Below are 14,360 nucleotides of genomic sequence, written 5' to 3'. Positions count from 1 at the left end.
CTTGTCACCCCCTTATGTTTTAAATCCGTTAATAGTCTGCAAATAATCTGCATAGTTTGGGGGGGGGGGGTCTTGTAATTGGTCCATATAATCTGTTGCAGCCTTCAGGTGCAGTCAGAAAGGTCATATTTAAGTGTGTCATATTCAAATGCAGTCAGAAATGTTGAGTTCTCTGCACATGCATGACCATTGTTTTGTTTTCCATAACTCTTCTTCTTCCATATAATGTCATAATGTAATAATGAATCTTAGGACCTAGAAGTAGGAGCTTCCCAGGTGCACTTGAAGGCACGTGATTAATTGTGTAAAGTACTCACCAACACACCATAAAACAAGAAACTGTGCAGGTTGACAATCTTCTGTCTTGCTGTTAGAACGTTTGCCTGCAATACAAGTATGAGCCACTAGATGGCACAACATTCCTGTCTTACGTTAAACTGGAAAAGTAATATTCTTTCCATACATAAACAATTAGTTTAGTTCCGTTTGTTTAGCAGTGGTGCGAGTTTAGTGCACGTCATTGTTGGTGTCTTCATGTGGCTGGTGTAGGCATGAAATGAAATTTCACCCTATATATATTTTTTAAGATTCTGACATTTAAAAAAAAAAAACTTAATTAAGTTGTATACTGTAACACTATTTCATTGTGAAATGTTGACAATGTTCTCTTCATGTTCAACTCTGTAGTAAGAAATGTACAATTTAATGTAAGCTTAGTTAATGTAATAGTTCACCCCAAAACCTGTGACTAATAAGAGAAATATGATTTTTCTTTATGTTCTCCTTTATTTGTAGGTAGGCTACATAACCCTAGATGAAGACAGAACAATTATAATGCAGTTTAAAAAATATAAATTTGATTAGTAATGAGTAAAGTGATTTTATTTTGGAAGTTTTCATTTAGATGAAACCCAAAACTAAAAATAAAGTTTCAGTAATTCAATTTGGGTAATTAAAAACGTTATTCTGTTCAGTGTTCGTGTTCTCAGGTGATATATTTAAACCATACTAAAAGTTCTTAGGAGCCGGCCGCCTCTTATTTCAGCTGAAGAAATTGTACATAGCCTATTGCTATAGCATCATTTTGATCGTATTGAAGCATTCACACTGCTGACATGTTTACCCATTGTACTTTCCATGTTGAGTGCACAAAATAGACTTTGAAACAATTCAAATTTGTAGTCTTATTTTTTTCTTTATTTTCTGGCTAAATGTTTACAGTTTCCAAAATGTCAGCGCATCGTTAAATTTGATATAAATAATGTACTGATATCGATCACATAAATGTTTAAAATATGAAAATGAAAAACTCATATTTTACTGATTAGTTGTGTGTAACCCACAGCACATTGCTCCCAGGTCAGATGTATACAGTAGACGTAGTCACACAGAGTGGTTTGCGCCCTGAAGACTTGCCGTCAACCAGCAAATCTGCTGGGCCGTTGAACTTCTGGACCAGTGAGTATCTCTGCAGCTCTGTGTTACAAACAGTGCCAGGTAAAGCTACTTTTAAAAGTAATGCATTACAATATTGCGTTATTCCCTTAAATGGCAACTAATTACGGTACTTACGTTACTAATTACATTACTTTTTATGGAAAGTAATGCCTTGTGTTACTTTTTCTCACCTGGCTGTGGCTTGCTCTCTTCCAGGCTTTGCAGGGTTTTTTTGCACTTTTTTTTCCCCCCTTCAAATATAGCTAATGCATTCACCAACAACCGCCTATATAACATACAGTTACACTTTATTTTAGCAGTTACATTGTACTTTATTAATAGTAATATTAATTAACTACATAAGGGTTAGGGTTTGGTTTAGGGTTATAATGAAAGTAATGTGTTTTGTTATATTTGTACTTTTTGACTGTTCCCGTGCATGCATGAGTGCCCATGTCTAAGTTATGGAGAATTTTAATTCATAAAAAACGTTTACGCAAATTACCGTAATTAAGTAACATGTATTACTTTTAAAAAAAATTACATCAAATATTAATATGTAGATTTATAAATAAATGCATTACTTTACTCATTACATCAAAAAAAGTAATCTGATTACACATAGGCATAATGCATTGGCGCCAATCCTGTGGAAAAAAGAGATATTCCCCATTAATTAGCGGATGCGACTTACACTTTTGGAGGATTGAAGGGTGGGCACCCACTGGCAAAAACATAAATCAGCGCCTATGACATAATGCATGTTACTACTTACTAGTAGTGTGTTACATCATAACAGTGTCATAACAGTGCATTATACTGTCCTCTCCATCAGGGCCGCTTCCACCTCAGAATCTTTCCCTCTCCCATATCACCACCACTTCTGCTCGGGTCACATGGGACCATCATCCTCGGAGTCTTCCAGACGGTTTTGTAGTTAATATTACTCGAGGCCTGAGCACTCGTAGCCGCTACCTACCTGATGGAAGTTTGGGGACGTACACCCTACGAGACCTCATTCCAGGACAGCATTACCGACTTGCCCTCACTGCTGTACGCAAAACAGGCCAGGATAACATTCAGAGCGTCCCTCAACACCTAGCCTTCACCACACGTGAGTCGCCGATATTCAAGATCACTGCTTGTCTGCAGATTGTCAAGTTGTCATCATCATGGTGACCCATCTGTGTGTCCCTGTAATGCACAGTACAACATCTAAAGGACCAAAGCAGAGGTGACAGACCTCAGGGAGGACAGGACCACCAGATGGGACAGACCTTGACACAAGTTCAAGATGGAGTCACAGATGAGCAAACAGAACTCCTTGAAGAGCCACTAAGGTACAGTACTTTACAAATGCAACGCCGTAATTATGCATACAATGTTGGGAAGCCATTTTTACAATAATGAGTTCTCTGTATTTATTTTCTTTTTCAGATATACAGAGCTTATTGATGGAAGAGGGAGAATTACAGCTAAATTTACCAAACCTCCACATAAAACGATCAGACACCGCACAAGTTAGTAATTATTTCATACAAGATTGTTTAACTTGTAATGCATTGTTTTTAAACTGAATTAAAAAAAAAAAAAAAAAAAAAAGGTTTTCAATTAACAAATCTGCTAACTTTGTTTTATTCAAGAGGTTTTCAGACTGGGAAACTTAACAGAAAATATTTTCATTCATTCTCAGGATTTTACTAAATGTTTAAAGGGTTGTCAAAGTTTACATTTTAACTGAGGATAGTAATAAATACAATATTTTTTTTAATCACATTTACCTCATTTTAGTGTTTTACATTTTATTACTAGTACTTTTTATTACTCACATTATTACAGTACTTTAATCCTTCTTTTCAAAGACAGAAATTGTGAGATTAAATGTGATTAATTTGATTAGTTCTTAATGGTAAGAAATAAAAAACAAATGTGAATAGGTTTATGAAAAAAAAAATCACTCCTTCATGGCGTACATACGTTCAGGAATGGTTTGTGTTTTTGCTGTGTCTTTCTACATGAGTTCTCATTACCATTGTTGCCTTTAGCTTGGGATCGTAAAATCAATATTTTCTGTATTGCTTTGGAATTATATTTACTATGAAAGAACTAAATAAATAAATTGAATTAAATTGAATATTTAGCTTAGTAATCTCTAGTGATCTACTCTTATAAATAGTATGGTGGAAAACAGTTAACTTTACAAAGTAATTTCAACATTAACAAAGTATTTTCCAGATAATATTTTAATAATCTGAAATGGCTTTAGTAGCCTACAATTTAGTAAAGCAACAACATGTTTTACAATATTAGGCTTAACATGTTTCTTAGATACATGAAAATATATAGATGCTTTTATAGTTTTTGAAAACCTCTGTTTTTATTTGACTTTATTTTCAAAAGGCTGCCATATTATTTCTTAAACAGAGCCTGATCCTCCAATCAAATTAGAAAAGATGGAAGAAACCACCAATAAGATCAGTCTAGCTTTGGAAATTCCTCAAGAAGTGCCAAAGAGTAAATCTGGTAGGTGATCTTTCAATAACTCTTTAAAGATTATTATTAGGCAAGTGAAATTTGTTGATTCACTTGAGGCAGGGAGTTCTTGGTCCGCAAAACAGGAGAGTGTTTTAACAGTTGGTGGTATTCAAACTCTCTAATTGGTCCCAGCTGACTGAGGCAAAATACCACTGCATGTATTCTGAATAATCTGCAGCATGACAGTCACCATAAACAACCACATCTGTCAGCAATCTATTATGGTTTAAGCCCCCAAAAATTGACTTATGGTTGTTTAAATGTGCATATTTATGTGCATGTGATTATGTGTTTTTAAAAGAACAGCTAAATAAACCCAAAACATGAAAAAGCTGCAAGCTTACCGGAGTTTAAAGTATTCATGTACCAAAGCATTGTGTACATGTGTTTGTATCCAAAAACAATTTTCTTTTTCTTTCTTTCTTTCTTTTTTTTTTTTTTAGAGTCATCCCAAGACTGCAGAACTCAGCCCTGCCAGAATGCTGGAACATGTGCGCAGATCAACGAGTCGTTCAGCTGCAACTGTGCCACTGGTTTCAAAGGCAGACGGTGTGAGCTATGTAAGTATGACCACATATGTTAATTCACAAGCATACAAACACCTAATAAATGGGATGAATCCCTAATAAATGCCCAATTAAAGTCACTGTGAAATAAAAATTTACCATTCTTATTTTTATGGAATATTGCAGTATTTGTTATAAATGATTTATCCGTGTACATCATTATTATTTTAAAAATGAATGTGTCCTCATTATCTTTATTCAAAATAACATACCCTACCACTTGCCATGACATCTCTTCTTTTCTCTGATGACATATTTACTGGTGAGAGGCGGGACAATCTGTCACTCCCAGGAATAGCATAGCACAATGATCCAATCAATTCCAGATGGACAAGCCCCTCCCTACAAGTTTTTTTTCTTGTTCTAGGAGCCATTTCAGTCACAATAGTGAAGAAAAGACAATTGCACCTTCCGTTTCATGCCAACTTTAAACTTGAGTTTATTTATTTTGTTATTTGAGTTTATTTCTTTATTATTAACCCCTCGATTTTATTATATTGCCAAAAGTATTGGGACACCTCTCCAAATCATTGACCACAGGTGAATAAAATCAAGCACCTATAGGCATGCAGACTGCTTCTACAAAAATTTGTGAAAGAATTGGTCACTCTCAGGAGCTCAGGTAATTAAAGCGTACCGTGATAGGTTGCCACCTGTGCAATAAGTCAATAAGCTTCATGGAATGGGTTTCCATGTCCGAGCAGCTGCATCCAAGCCTTACATCACCAAGTGCAATGCAAAGCGTCAGATGCAGTGGTGTAAAGCACGTCACCACTAGACTCTAGAGCAGTGGAGACGTGTTCTCTGGTGTGACCAATCATGCTTCTCTGCCTGGCAATCCGATGGACGAGTCTGGGTTTGGCAGTTGCCAGGAGAACGGTACTCGCCTGACTGCATTGTGCCAAGTGTAAAGTTTGGTGGAGGGGGAGTTATGGTGTGGGGTTGTTTTTCAGGGGTTGGGCTTGACCCCTTAGTCCAAGTGAAAGTAAGTTTATTTAGATAGGGACAGATATAAAAAACATAAATAAACTTAAACAGTCATCTGATGTATGCATCATAGTGTTTTTAGCTAAAGCAAATTCACAACACTTGTCCCTAGTAGGGCTTTCAGTTAAAAATAAAAATACAGTCTAACATTATTAAAAATGAGATAAATGAGATTAAAATTAAAAGAAATAAAATAAAAGGAGAAAAAATATATATGTAAAAACTACATATGTGATCAATAGTGTTCCTGGATTAGCCACAATTAGGTTTTTTTTTTGAAGGTGGGTAATGTTGGAATACATTTCAAGTGGTCTAGTCCCTTTTACTGACAAGGTAGTTTGGGCAAATTATGTTCTACGGAAAGGGATACTACAATTGCCTTTTAATGCTGCTCGGGTGATGGATCTGGTACCACTTTGCTTTCTTGTTATTATTTTGCAACGGGTTATTTAGGCATTTGAAGACCAATTTAACAAAGTGCAGGGAGATAAAATTAGCAAAACTTTAGAATTTGGCAATGATGATACCTTATTCTCTTCTTGTCCAGGATTTTCTAGGCTCGGTTATAAAGACACTCTATAGACTTAACTGATGACTGGTGAGCTTGGGACCATGTGGTTAAGCCATACGATATGTGTGAGAAAATCATAGAATTTATAAAAATAAAAGCACAGTCAAGAGTCACACGTATGATTATTTCCAGATACTTCACTTCTGGTATACTTGTTCAATAAGCTCCCCAATTTAACGCTTCAGAATACCAAGAGATTTTGGACAATTTCCTGTTCCCAACTTTATGGGAACTGTTTGGGGATGGCCCCTTCCTGTTCCAACATGTCTATACGCACCAGTGCACAAAGCAAGGCCCATGAGTTTGGTGTGAAGGAACTTGACTGGCCTGCACAAAGTCCTGACCTCAACCCGATAGAACAGCTTTGGGATGAATTAGAGTGGAGACTGCGAGCCAGGCCTTCTCGTCCAACATCACAATCATGCCTGACCTCACAAATGCGCTTCTATAGAAGAATGGTCAAAAATTCCCATAGACACACTCCTAAACCTTGTGGAAAGCCTCCCCAGATGAGTTGAAGCTGTTATAGCTGCAAAGGGTGGGCCAACTCGATATTAAACCCTACGGACTAAGAATGGGATGTCATTAGAGATGTCATGTGCATGTAAAGGCAGGCGTCCCAAAACTTTTGGCAATATCTCATTTTATTATTATTATGATCCCGCAAACAAACAGAATCTGTATTTCACCAAAGTAATTTTAAAATGCATCAATTAGACAAAAACACAATCTATATAATCTTTAATATAATCTAAAATAATATAATATTTAGGAGCTTTGCCTGAAATAAAATCTTTAGTCATCTCCACCTTTTCTATATTTCCTTTCTCTGCCCTGTTGTATACAGATTGTCAGAGAGTGCCTCACCCATGTACTCGCCTTTACTCCGAAACAAAGAGTGTACCTGTGTGGGAGGATGGTGTTTGCCATTATTTGTAAGTGACTCCTGTCAGGATATGTCTGTTGTCCTGTTTTGCTCCAGTCTAATCCAATAGTTGTATCGATTTTTACTGAGTGCTATCTGTTTTCACCCTTAGGTACAAAAGGACATATAAAGTTCAGCAGGATGTTTGTTTTAAAGAGATCTGTGAGCCTCTGCTGCCTAAGAAAACTCCAAGTATGTACAACAACGTGTCCTCCTATGTAAATATGTGGTGAAAAATGATTTTGTTATACAATTAAAATCATGGCATAGAGCTGATAGATTGCTGTTTTAATGCTATGGATATAAATAAAACAAAAAAATTGTACCCTCTCATTAGACAGAAGAACTCAAAAACAACAATAATAGTGGTAAGTATATTTTCAATCCCTGATAGAAATGGGTAAATAATATATCTGTCACATACCGAATGTGTTTTTTTCTGTTTTAGGACGCTGATTCAATGACATCTTTGTGGAGTTGTTGTGGAGTAATTGCTTCTCTCAGTCTCAGTTCAAATGAGGATGCATTAACATCATTGTTGACCCTTTCTGGCATCACTGGTCACCTTTCATTGGCTACACTGTCCTATGGACGCATTTGGTCATTTACAGTTCCAGATCTTTAGATGACCTTCGACCATATGCTTTAGGAGTTACCTGCATCAATTAGCATACCTCAAATGTAAATATTATTAGATATTGACATGTAGTTGCCGTCAAGTCCCTCAGGGAATTTTTTTTGAATTATTGCCTGTTCAATCTCCAAAACCTACCAGAATTTTCATTCAGCCATTCATACAAGCCTAGTTCTCTCCTACAGCAAGAATGCACAAAATACTGGAAAAACTGCCACACCATTGTTTCTGTTTCTGTAAAGCAAAACTGTCTGCTAGCTAACGTGTAAATAGTGTTTATAGTATGTTTTTTTTGTAGTTGAATATTTTAATAATAAAAATGTTAAAACTTCCTGCTTTATCTAAATTCTTGTGGTGGGAGGGGGTGATTTGAAACATGTAGATATATATATATTGTTTTTCAATGATTTGTGGGCATTCTTCCGACAACAGATTTTGAGTTTTAACCAGGCTAGATGAAATTATGAATTACCACAAGATGTCACTATTGTGTAAAAAAAAAAAAAAAAAAAAAAGCACTTAGGATCTTTCTTTCATTAGGGAAATTTCTCTGAGACTGTTTGTCTAGATTTGTGAAATATGTAGTGGTTATGGATCCTGCCCTCTAAACTTCAAGGCTACAGTCCCAAGCAAATAAGTATAGTGACATGAAATAGATGGTTACGGTCAGATATCAAATTCCCACTCTAATCCTCATTGTGCCTTTTAGAAAAGCACACCACAGTTTGGACTGGAGTTAATGCGTTTATGCCATTAGATTAGATTAGATTAAACATTATTGTCATTGTACAAAGTACAAGTACAGTGCCAATGGAATGTGGTTAGCGTCTGATCAGAAGTGCAAATAGCAACATGTCTATCTATATACATAATAAATATACAAAATATTATGTTCTATGAAAAAGTGCAAAGGTATGAGGTAGAGAAAGTAGAGACCAGCTCATGACAAGGTGAACAAATATAAAAAAGTATAAATTGCAAATGGGATAAAGCAATTGATAATGGGGATTTCTGTGTATATTACAAATAAAATGTATTTACATTTTTTTGCAAACAAACTGATATAAATATGAATGCACATCCATCCACCAAAGACTTGTTGTTAGTGATATCATTGGAGAAATATACATACATTTTTATGAATGATGAATCATTTCAAGAATATAGCCTATATTCAGGGGTTTTCAGTATTTTTCAGGCAACAGATTCCCTGGAATCCCATAGATTTTCAGTGAAAAATTCCATAGATTCCCATTACAATATTGTATTTAAAACTTGTATTTTAAGTCTGGCCTAAAATAATAAATGTAGGCTATCCTATAGTATCCTGCCATCTTAAAATACTATTTACAAAATATTTTCTGAGTCATATACTTGTGCACTACATTTTATTTTAATACATTTAAATTTAGAAGGCAGGGACAATGAAGCTGAACTTAACATTTAGCTGAACTTTAGCTTTGGTTTAAATTATTGTATTTTTGTTTACTTAAACCCATATTTTCGTTTTCCAAAAATGAATTTGAGCTCAAACAGATCCAACATCTAGTAATTGGGCTCATAATGTCACCAATTAATAATGTCACCTGTCTGTGTTACATTAAACACACACCACCCCAGGAACGCGCCCGTAAACGTCCCTGCGTGCGCGCGCTAGTTGTAAATGACCCCCCAACCCCCCCGCCCCCTTTCTTCAATGAAAACTGATTTTGCGGGTGGAAAAGACCATGAAAGGACAGAGCTGGAGGACACTTTTGAGGACTGTTTGTTTGGGATAGTATTTGTGGCTTGTCCGTCGACTTTTTCTATTTTAATAAATAAAAGCTAAGGACTTTCTCCCAGGAGAAAGACAGCGCTTTAACACTGTCCAACTGGCCCCGCTCGCGCCCGTGCGCTCACTGAGATTGAGCGCGAGCTAACAGAAGTTAGCTGGACGGCTATCAGCGGCGGGTGAGGGGGACAATACGGAGAAGAGAGAGGGGCCGACACAGAGCGCCGTCATCAAGCCAAGTAGTATGTCGCCCTCGGGAAAAAGTAACTCCAGCTTTGGATGAGGTTCCGTGGCGCAGTTCGATCGCAAAGACTTTTTGACGCGACGGTGGGCTGTGATGTTTCTGCCAGCGCGGGGCTCCGGTGGAGGCGCGGCGTCGGCGGTGTCCCGGGGTTGGCCGCATACGGTACTGTGGAGACTAGGGGGTTTCTTTCTCCTCCTGCTCCTCGAAGGGGCCCGATGCCTCGCCAACCCGAGCAATGCGCCGGGCATAAACAATAACAATAGGCCAAATGTAAACGTCTTCATGAGCGAGGAAGAGGTCAAGAAACTCCTGGGTGTGTATAAGTTTACTTTAATTTCCCGTCTGCTCCACTTTATTTCTGCTCTGTCCAAAGTTTTGCTTAGAACAAGAACTTTTTGCCACTCTGTCAAAGAAACGTAACTGCTTCTAACTAGCTTATTTAAAGTCCAACTCGTGTCTTTTTAGCGTCCAAAAGTTCACTCAAGTTGTTTCAAACATGTTCATAAAATGTAGAAACTTTGTTGTAACTTAGTCTGTTAGCTCTCCATATGTTAGCTTTGATAGGCCAAACAATCTGCAGCGTCCTTGTAACCTCTGAATAGACAGCTTATGCTTACAAAAATTGCTACATTTCTGTCACAGAAAGATGAAAGTGGATTTTTTCCTCAGAAGTTATTTTGCTTTGTGTCAAGCCAGTTCAGTAAACACTGTAAATGCAATGCACATTTAACCCTGTAAAGCCTGAAACAATAGTCACATTTTAAATGGAATAGGTTATTGAGCCTTTAAACAAATCTAAAAAATGGTTTGCAAATGTTTTATGTAACAAAAATGTCTAAAATCTGCAAAGAAATACACAATTGAAAGTAGTTTTTGTGCGGTTACACGTCAGTATTCTATTTAAGATGAATGAAATGCGTTTTGGTTTGTCATCACATCGTGACTAGTTGATAGAAAATGTTCCAGTGTATTCCAATGCTTTTCATGCTTTTGTTATTAGAGCCTTAATTATGTGGTGATTTGTAAGGTTTATATCACACGCATGCACAAGAGGTGCATGAGCTGCTTTGAGTCATTCATTCTCATTGATGCATCTCAGAATTAGTTGACAAAAAAGTTGCACAGAAAGATGAAAGTGGATTTTTTCCCCCTCAGAAGTTATTTTGCTTTGTGTCAAGCCAGTTCTGTAAACACTGTAAATGCAATGCACATTTAACCCTGTAAAGCCTGGAACAATAGTCACATTTTTTAATGGAATAGCTTATTGAGCCTTTAAACAAATATAAAAAATGATTTGCAAATGCTTTATGTTTCAATACACCAGGCTTTTATGGCACATATCGCATGATATAGAGAGAATATGAAGCTCAAACTTTAGGAAAAAAACATACATTTTATTACATTTATAGCTTGTAATGTAAATCAATGCTTTACATTGAGATTTTTATAACAGACTGCTAACACAAAGTGCTTATAAATATATCTTACTAACTCCCAATAATATGTCTTAGTATGATGATTATCTACATGCTTGGTTTAATTATAAAAAAATCTGAAGTTTTAATTTTGCGGGGCAAAACATAATGTTGATTGAGAATATGTACAAATAAACGTTAATCAAAAGGTTGTTGTATTATATTTGACACAGTTTAATAAGATTTTTCTAAGTGTATATGGATAACAAAGTAAACCAAGTTGCTTCAGTCCAGTAGCTGTTCAGTTTGAAACATTAATAACAATACAAAAGTTATTACATTTATAAAAAGAGTGGCTATTGCATTTTCATACATGTCTCGTATGTCCCAATGTCTTCCTAATAGAAAGCATGAATTAGAGACCAGGTGTCTGAAATTATGCGGTTTGGACTAAATGGTTGTTTATGTATTTGTTTATGACTATGGCTCTGCCTAAAATATAAATGTTAAACTTGTAAAGAATATTTAAAGTCCTCTTTCTAGACTAAGGTCAATCCAAGTGTTTCGTATTGTGAATAATTGAAAGCTTTCCTGTTGCTCAAACGGTAGTGTGACGCTAGCAACGCCAAGGTCATGGGTTCGATTCCCAGGGAAAGCAAGAACTGGCTAAATGTAAAATGTAAGTCGCTTTGGATAAAAGCGTCTGCCAAATGCATAAATGTAAATGTAAAATGGTTCTTGGAGATAAAAGGCATTGCTATGTTTGTAATTCAGTAGATTTTTGATTCAGCACCTCTAGGATTAATGCAGTGAGAATTGATTAGTGGTTGTTAATTGCTGGGTATTTGTGACTGGGCCTATAAGCAGTCATTATCATTGCTAATGTCACAGTGTAGTTAATGAAAGGGTTGGGGGCCGGAGCATCAATATCCTGCTGGAAAGAGGATGCGGAGACCAGGGCATTTTGGTGCAGCCTTGTTTGAACTTGTTTTCAGGGCTTACCCTTACAGCTCAAATTGAGAGCAGGTTCTTTCAGACTGAAAATAAAACAGAAATTCTATGTGACATTTTAATGTGATGTAGCCTAAATGCTATAGCATTAAGCTAACTCTGAATGGAGTATAAGGTTTCAGTCGAGGCAGCACTTAAACTTTCTACAATTGTAAAAGATGTAGCTTAACCAAATGTTCAGGACATATCTATGTTGGTTACGTTTAGTGCTCCACCAGTGTGGGAATTGTAATGGCTGATGCTGATGTCTGAAAAGAGCAGGATGGTCGATATAATTTTGAGACATGCATTAGGGTGTAATGGTCCTGCTAATGTATGTTTCTGTTGATAGATACACGTGAGTTTCACGTGAGTAGCGATCCAATCAATTGTTAGGAGTGTTGTTACGAAACTAGAATTTATAACTAATTTCTAACTATACCTTGAAAAAAATCGATATACGATACCATTTTTGATACCTTGGGGAAACGGTCATATATACTACCATACAGATATTTTTATTATCTCATAATTTTTTAATAATTTGGATAATTTTGCTGCCAAAGCTTTAACACAGCACACTTTATATGAAACGGAACTAAATTAGCAAAAAAAAGAAAGAAAAGTAAACAGTCAGTAATAAAATAAAAACAAATATGTTGCAAACGATAGCACAAATGGACAAGTTAGATTAAAGAGACAAATTAAAGTTTTTCAGGTGGGTCTAACAGTAGTATTCAGGTAAGAAACGCTACAGAAATTAAAGTAGCTACATGTAAAAACAACACTGGATAGTCTTCATTTTAAAAATTAAATAAAGGTTAATGCTTACTATTAAATTGACAAGAGTTGACTTTTTTTTGTCTTTCTTTTGTTTGTTGAACATGACAGACAGCTGCAGGTTTATTAGGCTGCTGTCACTTTAAGAGCTTGTGCATGGGACATGGGTCCAATGAACAGTTACATAACATGCGTTAACTTTCTCAACTATTTACATTCCCAAATGACTGTTTACACCTGAATACTCTGCAAGATGGGCATTTTGACATAATGTTGTGTGTATTTGATCGTTTAGGGGCAATAAGCCACGTAATACATAGTCGGATATGTCTTAAATGAAAGGAAACAGTAGAGAAAGACAACGCATGTGTATCAGTAAATTGGACCCATGCATTATGTCTTAAAGTGTCAACAGCCTAATAATCCTGCTGGCATCTGTGTTTTTAATGTTAATCAAACAACAAAAGGAAATCACTCACTTTTCTTTATTTAATTTAGAATATTATATGCAGTGTCATTTTACATTTGATTACTTTATTCAATTTCTGTTCCTGAAAACTCTTATGACGCTTTTCCACTGCGTGGTACGGCTCGGCTGGACTCGGCTCGGCTCGGTTCGGCTCGGTTTGCTTTTCCACTGTGTGGTACAACTCGGCTTGGCACAGCCCAGTTCAGCTTGGCTCGGCTTGCTTTTCCACTGCAGTAGTACCGCTTCAAGTGGGTGGGATTATGTTTTAGTTGTGCCGTCTCTACTGCCACGACATCATCGTAAACACGGCACAAAAACAAACACACGAAACAGGAGCAATGGAGCCTATCAAAGGAATGGTGTTCTTGATTCTCGGCATGTGGATGTTTTTCACCACACAACGAAAAAGTTTGCTTCAAAGGTGGCTGATGGCAGCAAAACAAAATACTGCAAAATTAACCAAAAGAGTATGGGAACTTTTGTACGCAGACGACAGGCTTGCTCGACGGCACACGAGGGTAAGCTAATCTTGCATTTCCAAGCAAATCCAATGACGCTTGTAGTGTTGATGCTCTCTGACCAATCAGTGATCTGTTTACATTTTAGTATTGGTACGGCACGCTTGGAACCCTGACCGAGGTGGTACTGTTTAAGCGAGCCGTACCGAGCCGTACCATGCAGTGGAAAAGCGCTGCTGTACCAAACCGCACTGAGCCGTACCAAAAGCACCAAAGCGAGCCGTACCATTAGGGTTGGGTACCGAACTCTGTACTTTTAAGGGCACCGACCAAATTACGTCGGTACTACCGAGTACCAATTCACATTAAATCAATCGGTACCAAATTTCGGTAACTGAGAACGCATATTGTGATATAGACTAATGTCTGTGAATATTAAACTGCAAAAAGACCATTTAAATATGAATCATGTGTGTCTCTGTGCGAATGAATGCGTAGACGGGTGGATTACAGTCTATGGGTTTACTTCACACACACTCTCACTCAGAATCGCGTGTGACGGTCGCATGTTTCCATCT

The 14,360-nt window shown here is 36.8% G+C and overlaps 2 protein-coding genes across 4 annotated transcripts in view; both read left to right on the top strand.

Moving 5' to 3' along the window:
* The window catches only part of sned1 (sushi, nidogen and EGF-like domains 1), a 36,331-nt gene extending 28,343 nt beyond the window's left edge, over window positions 1-7,988 (top strand). For both annotated transcript variants that reach the window (XM_079840617.1, XM_079840616.1), the window contains exons 23-32: window positions 1,346-1,458; window positions 2,273-2,551; window positions 2,645-2,777; window positions 2,875-2,957; window positions 3,862-3,960; window positions 4,416-4,532; window positions 6,944-7,031; window positions 7,134-7,213; window positions 7,359-7,389; window positions 7,470-7,988. In XM_079840617.1, the coding sequence (XP_079696743.1) occupies window positions 1,346-1,458; window positions 2,273-2,551; window positions 2,645-2,777; window positions 2,875-2,957; window positions 3,862-3,960; window positions 4,416-4,532; window positions 6,944-7,031; window positions 7,134-7,213; window positions 7,359-7,384 (1,018 nt within the window). In that variant the 3' untranslated portion in view covers window positions 7,385-7,389; window positions 7,470-7,988. The remainder of the gene's footprint in view (window positions 1-1,345; window positions 1,459-2,272; window positions 2,552-2,644; window positions 2,778-2,874; window positions 2,958-3,861; window positions 3,961-4,415; window positions 4,533-6,943; window positions 7,032-7,133; window positions 7,214-7,358; window positions 7,390-7,469) is intronic.
* Window positions 7,989-9,341: 1,353 nt separating this feature from the next.
* ryk (receptor like tyrosine kinase) overlaps window positions 9,342-14,360 on the top strand; it is an 80,711-nt gene continuing 75,692 nt past the window's right edge. Inside the window, exon 1 of one of the 2 annotated variants that reach the window (XM_079840726.1) lies at window positions 9,342-9,983. In XM_079840726.1, the coding sequence (XP_079696852.1) occupies window positions 9,764-9,983 (220 nt within the window). In that variant the 5' untranslated portion in view covers window positions 9,342-9,763. The remainder of the gene's footprint in view (window positions 9,984-14,360) is intronic. The other variant, XM_079840725.1, reaches the window with a different exon arrangement.

This window comes from Gobio gobio (genome assembly GCF_949357685.1).
Source record: "Gobio gobio genome assembly, chromosome: 17".
Lineage (NCBI taxonomy): Eukaryota > Metazoa > Chordata > Actinopteri > Cypriniformes > Gobionidae > Gobio > Gobio gobio.
The sequence above is the reverse complement of the archived record's forward strand: the minus strand, read 5'-3'. Positions and strand labels throughout refer to the sequence as shown.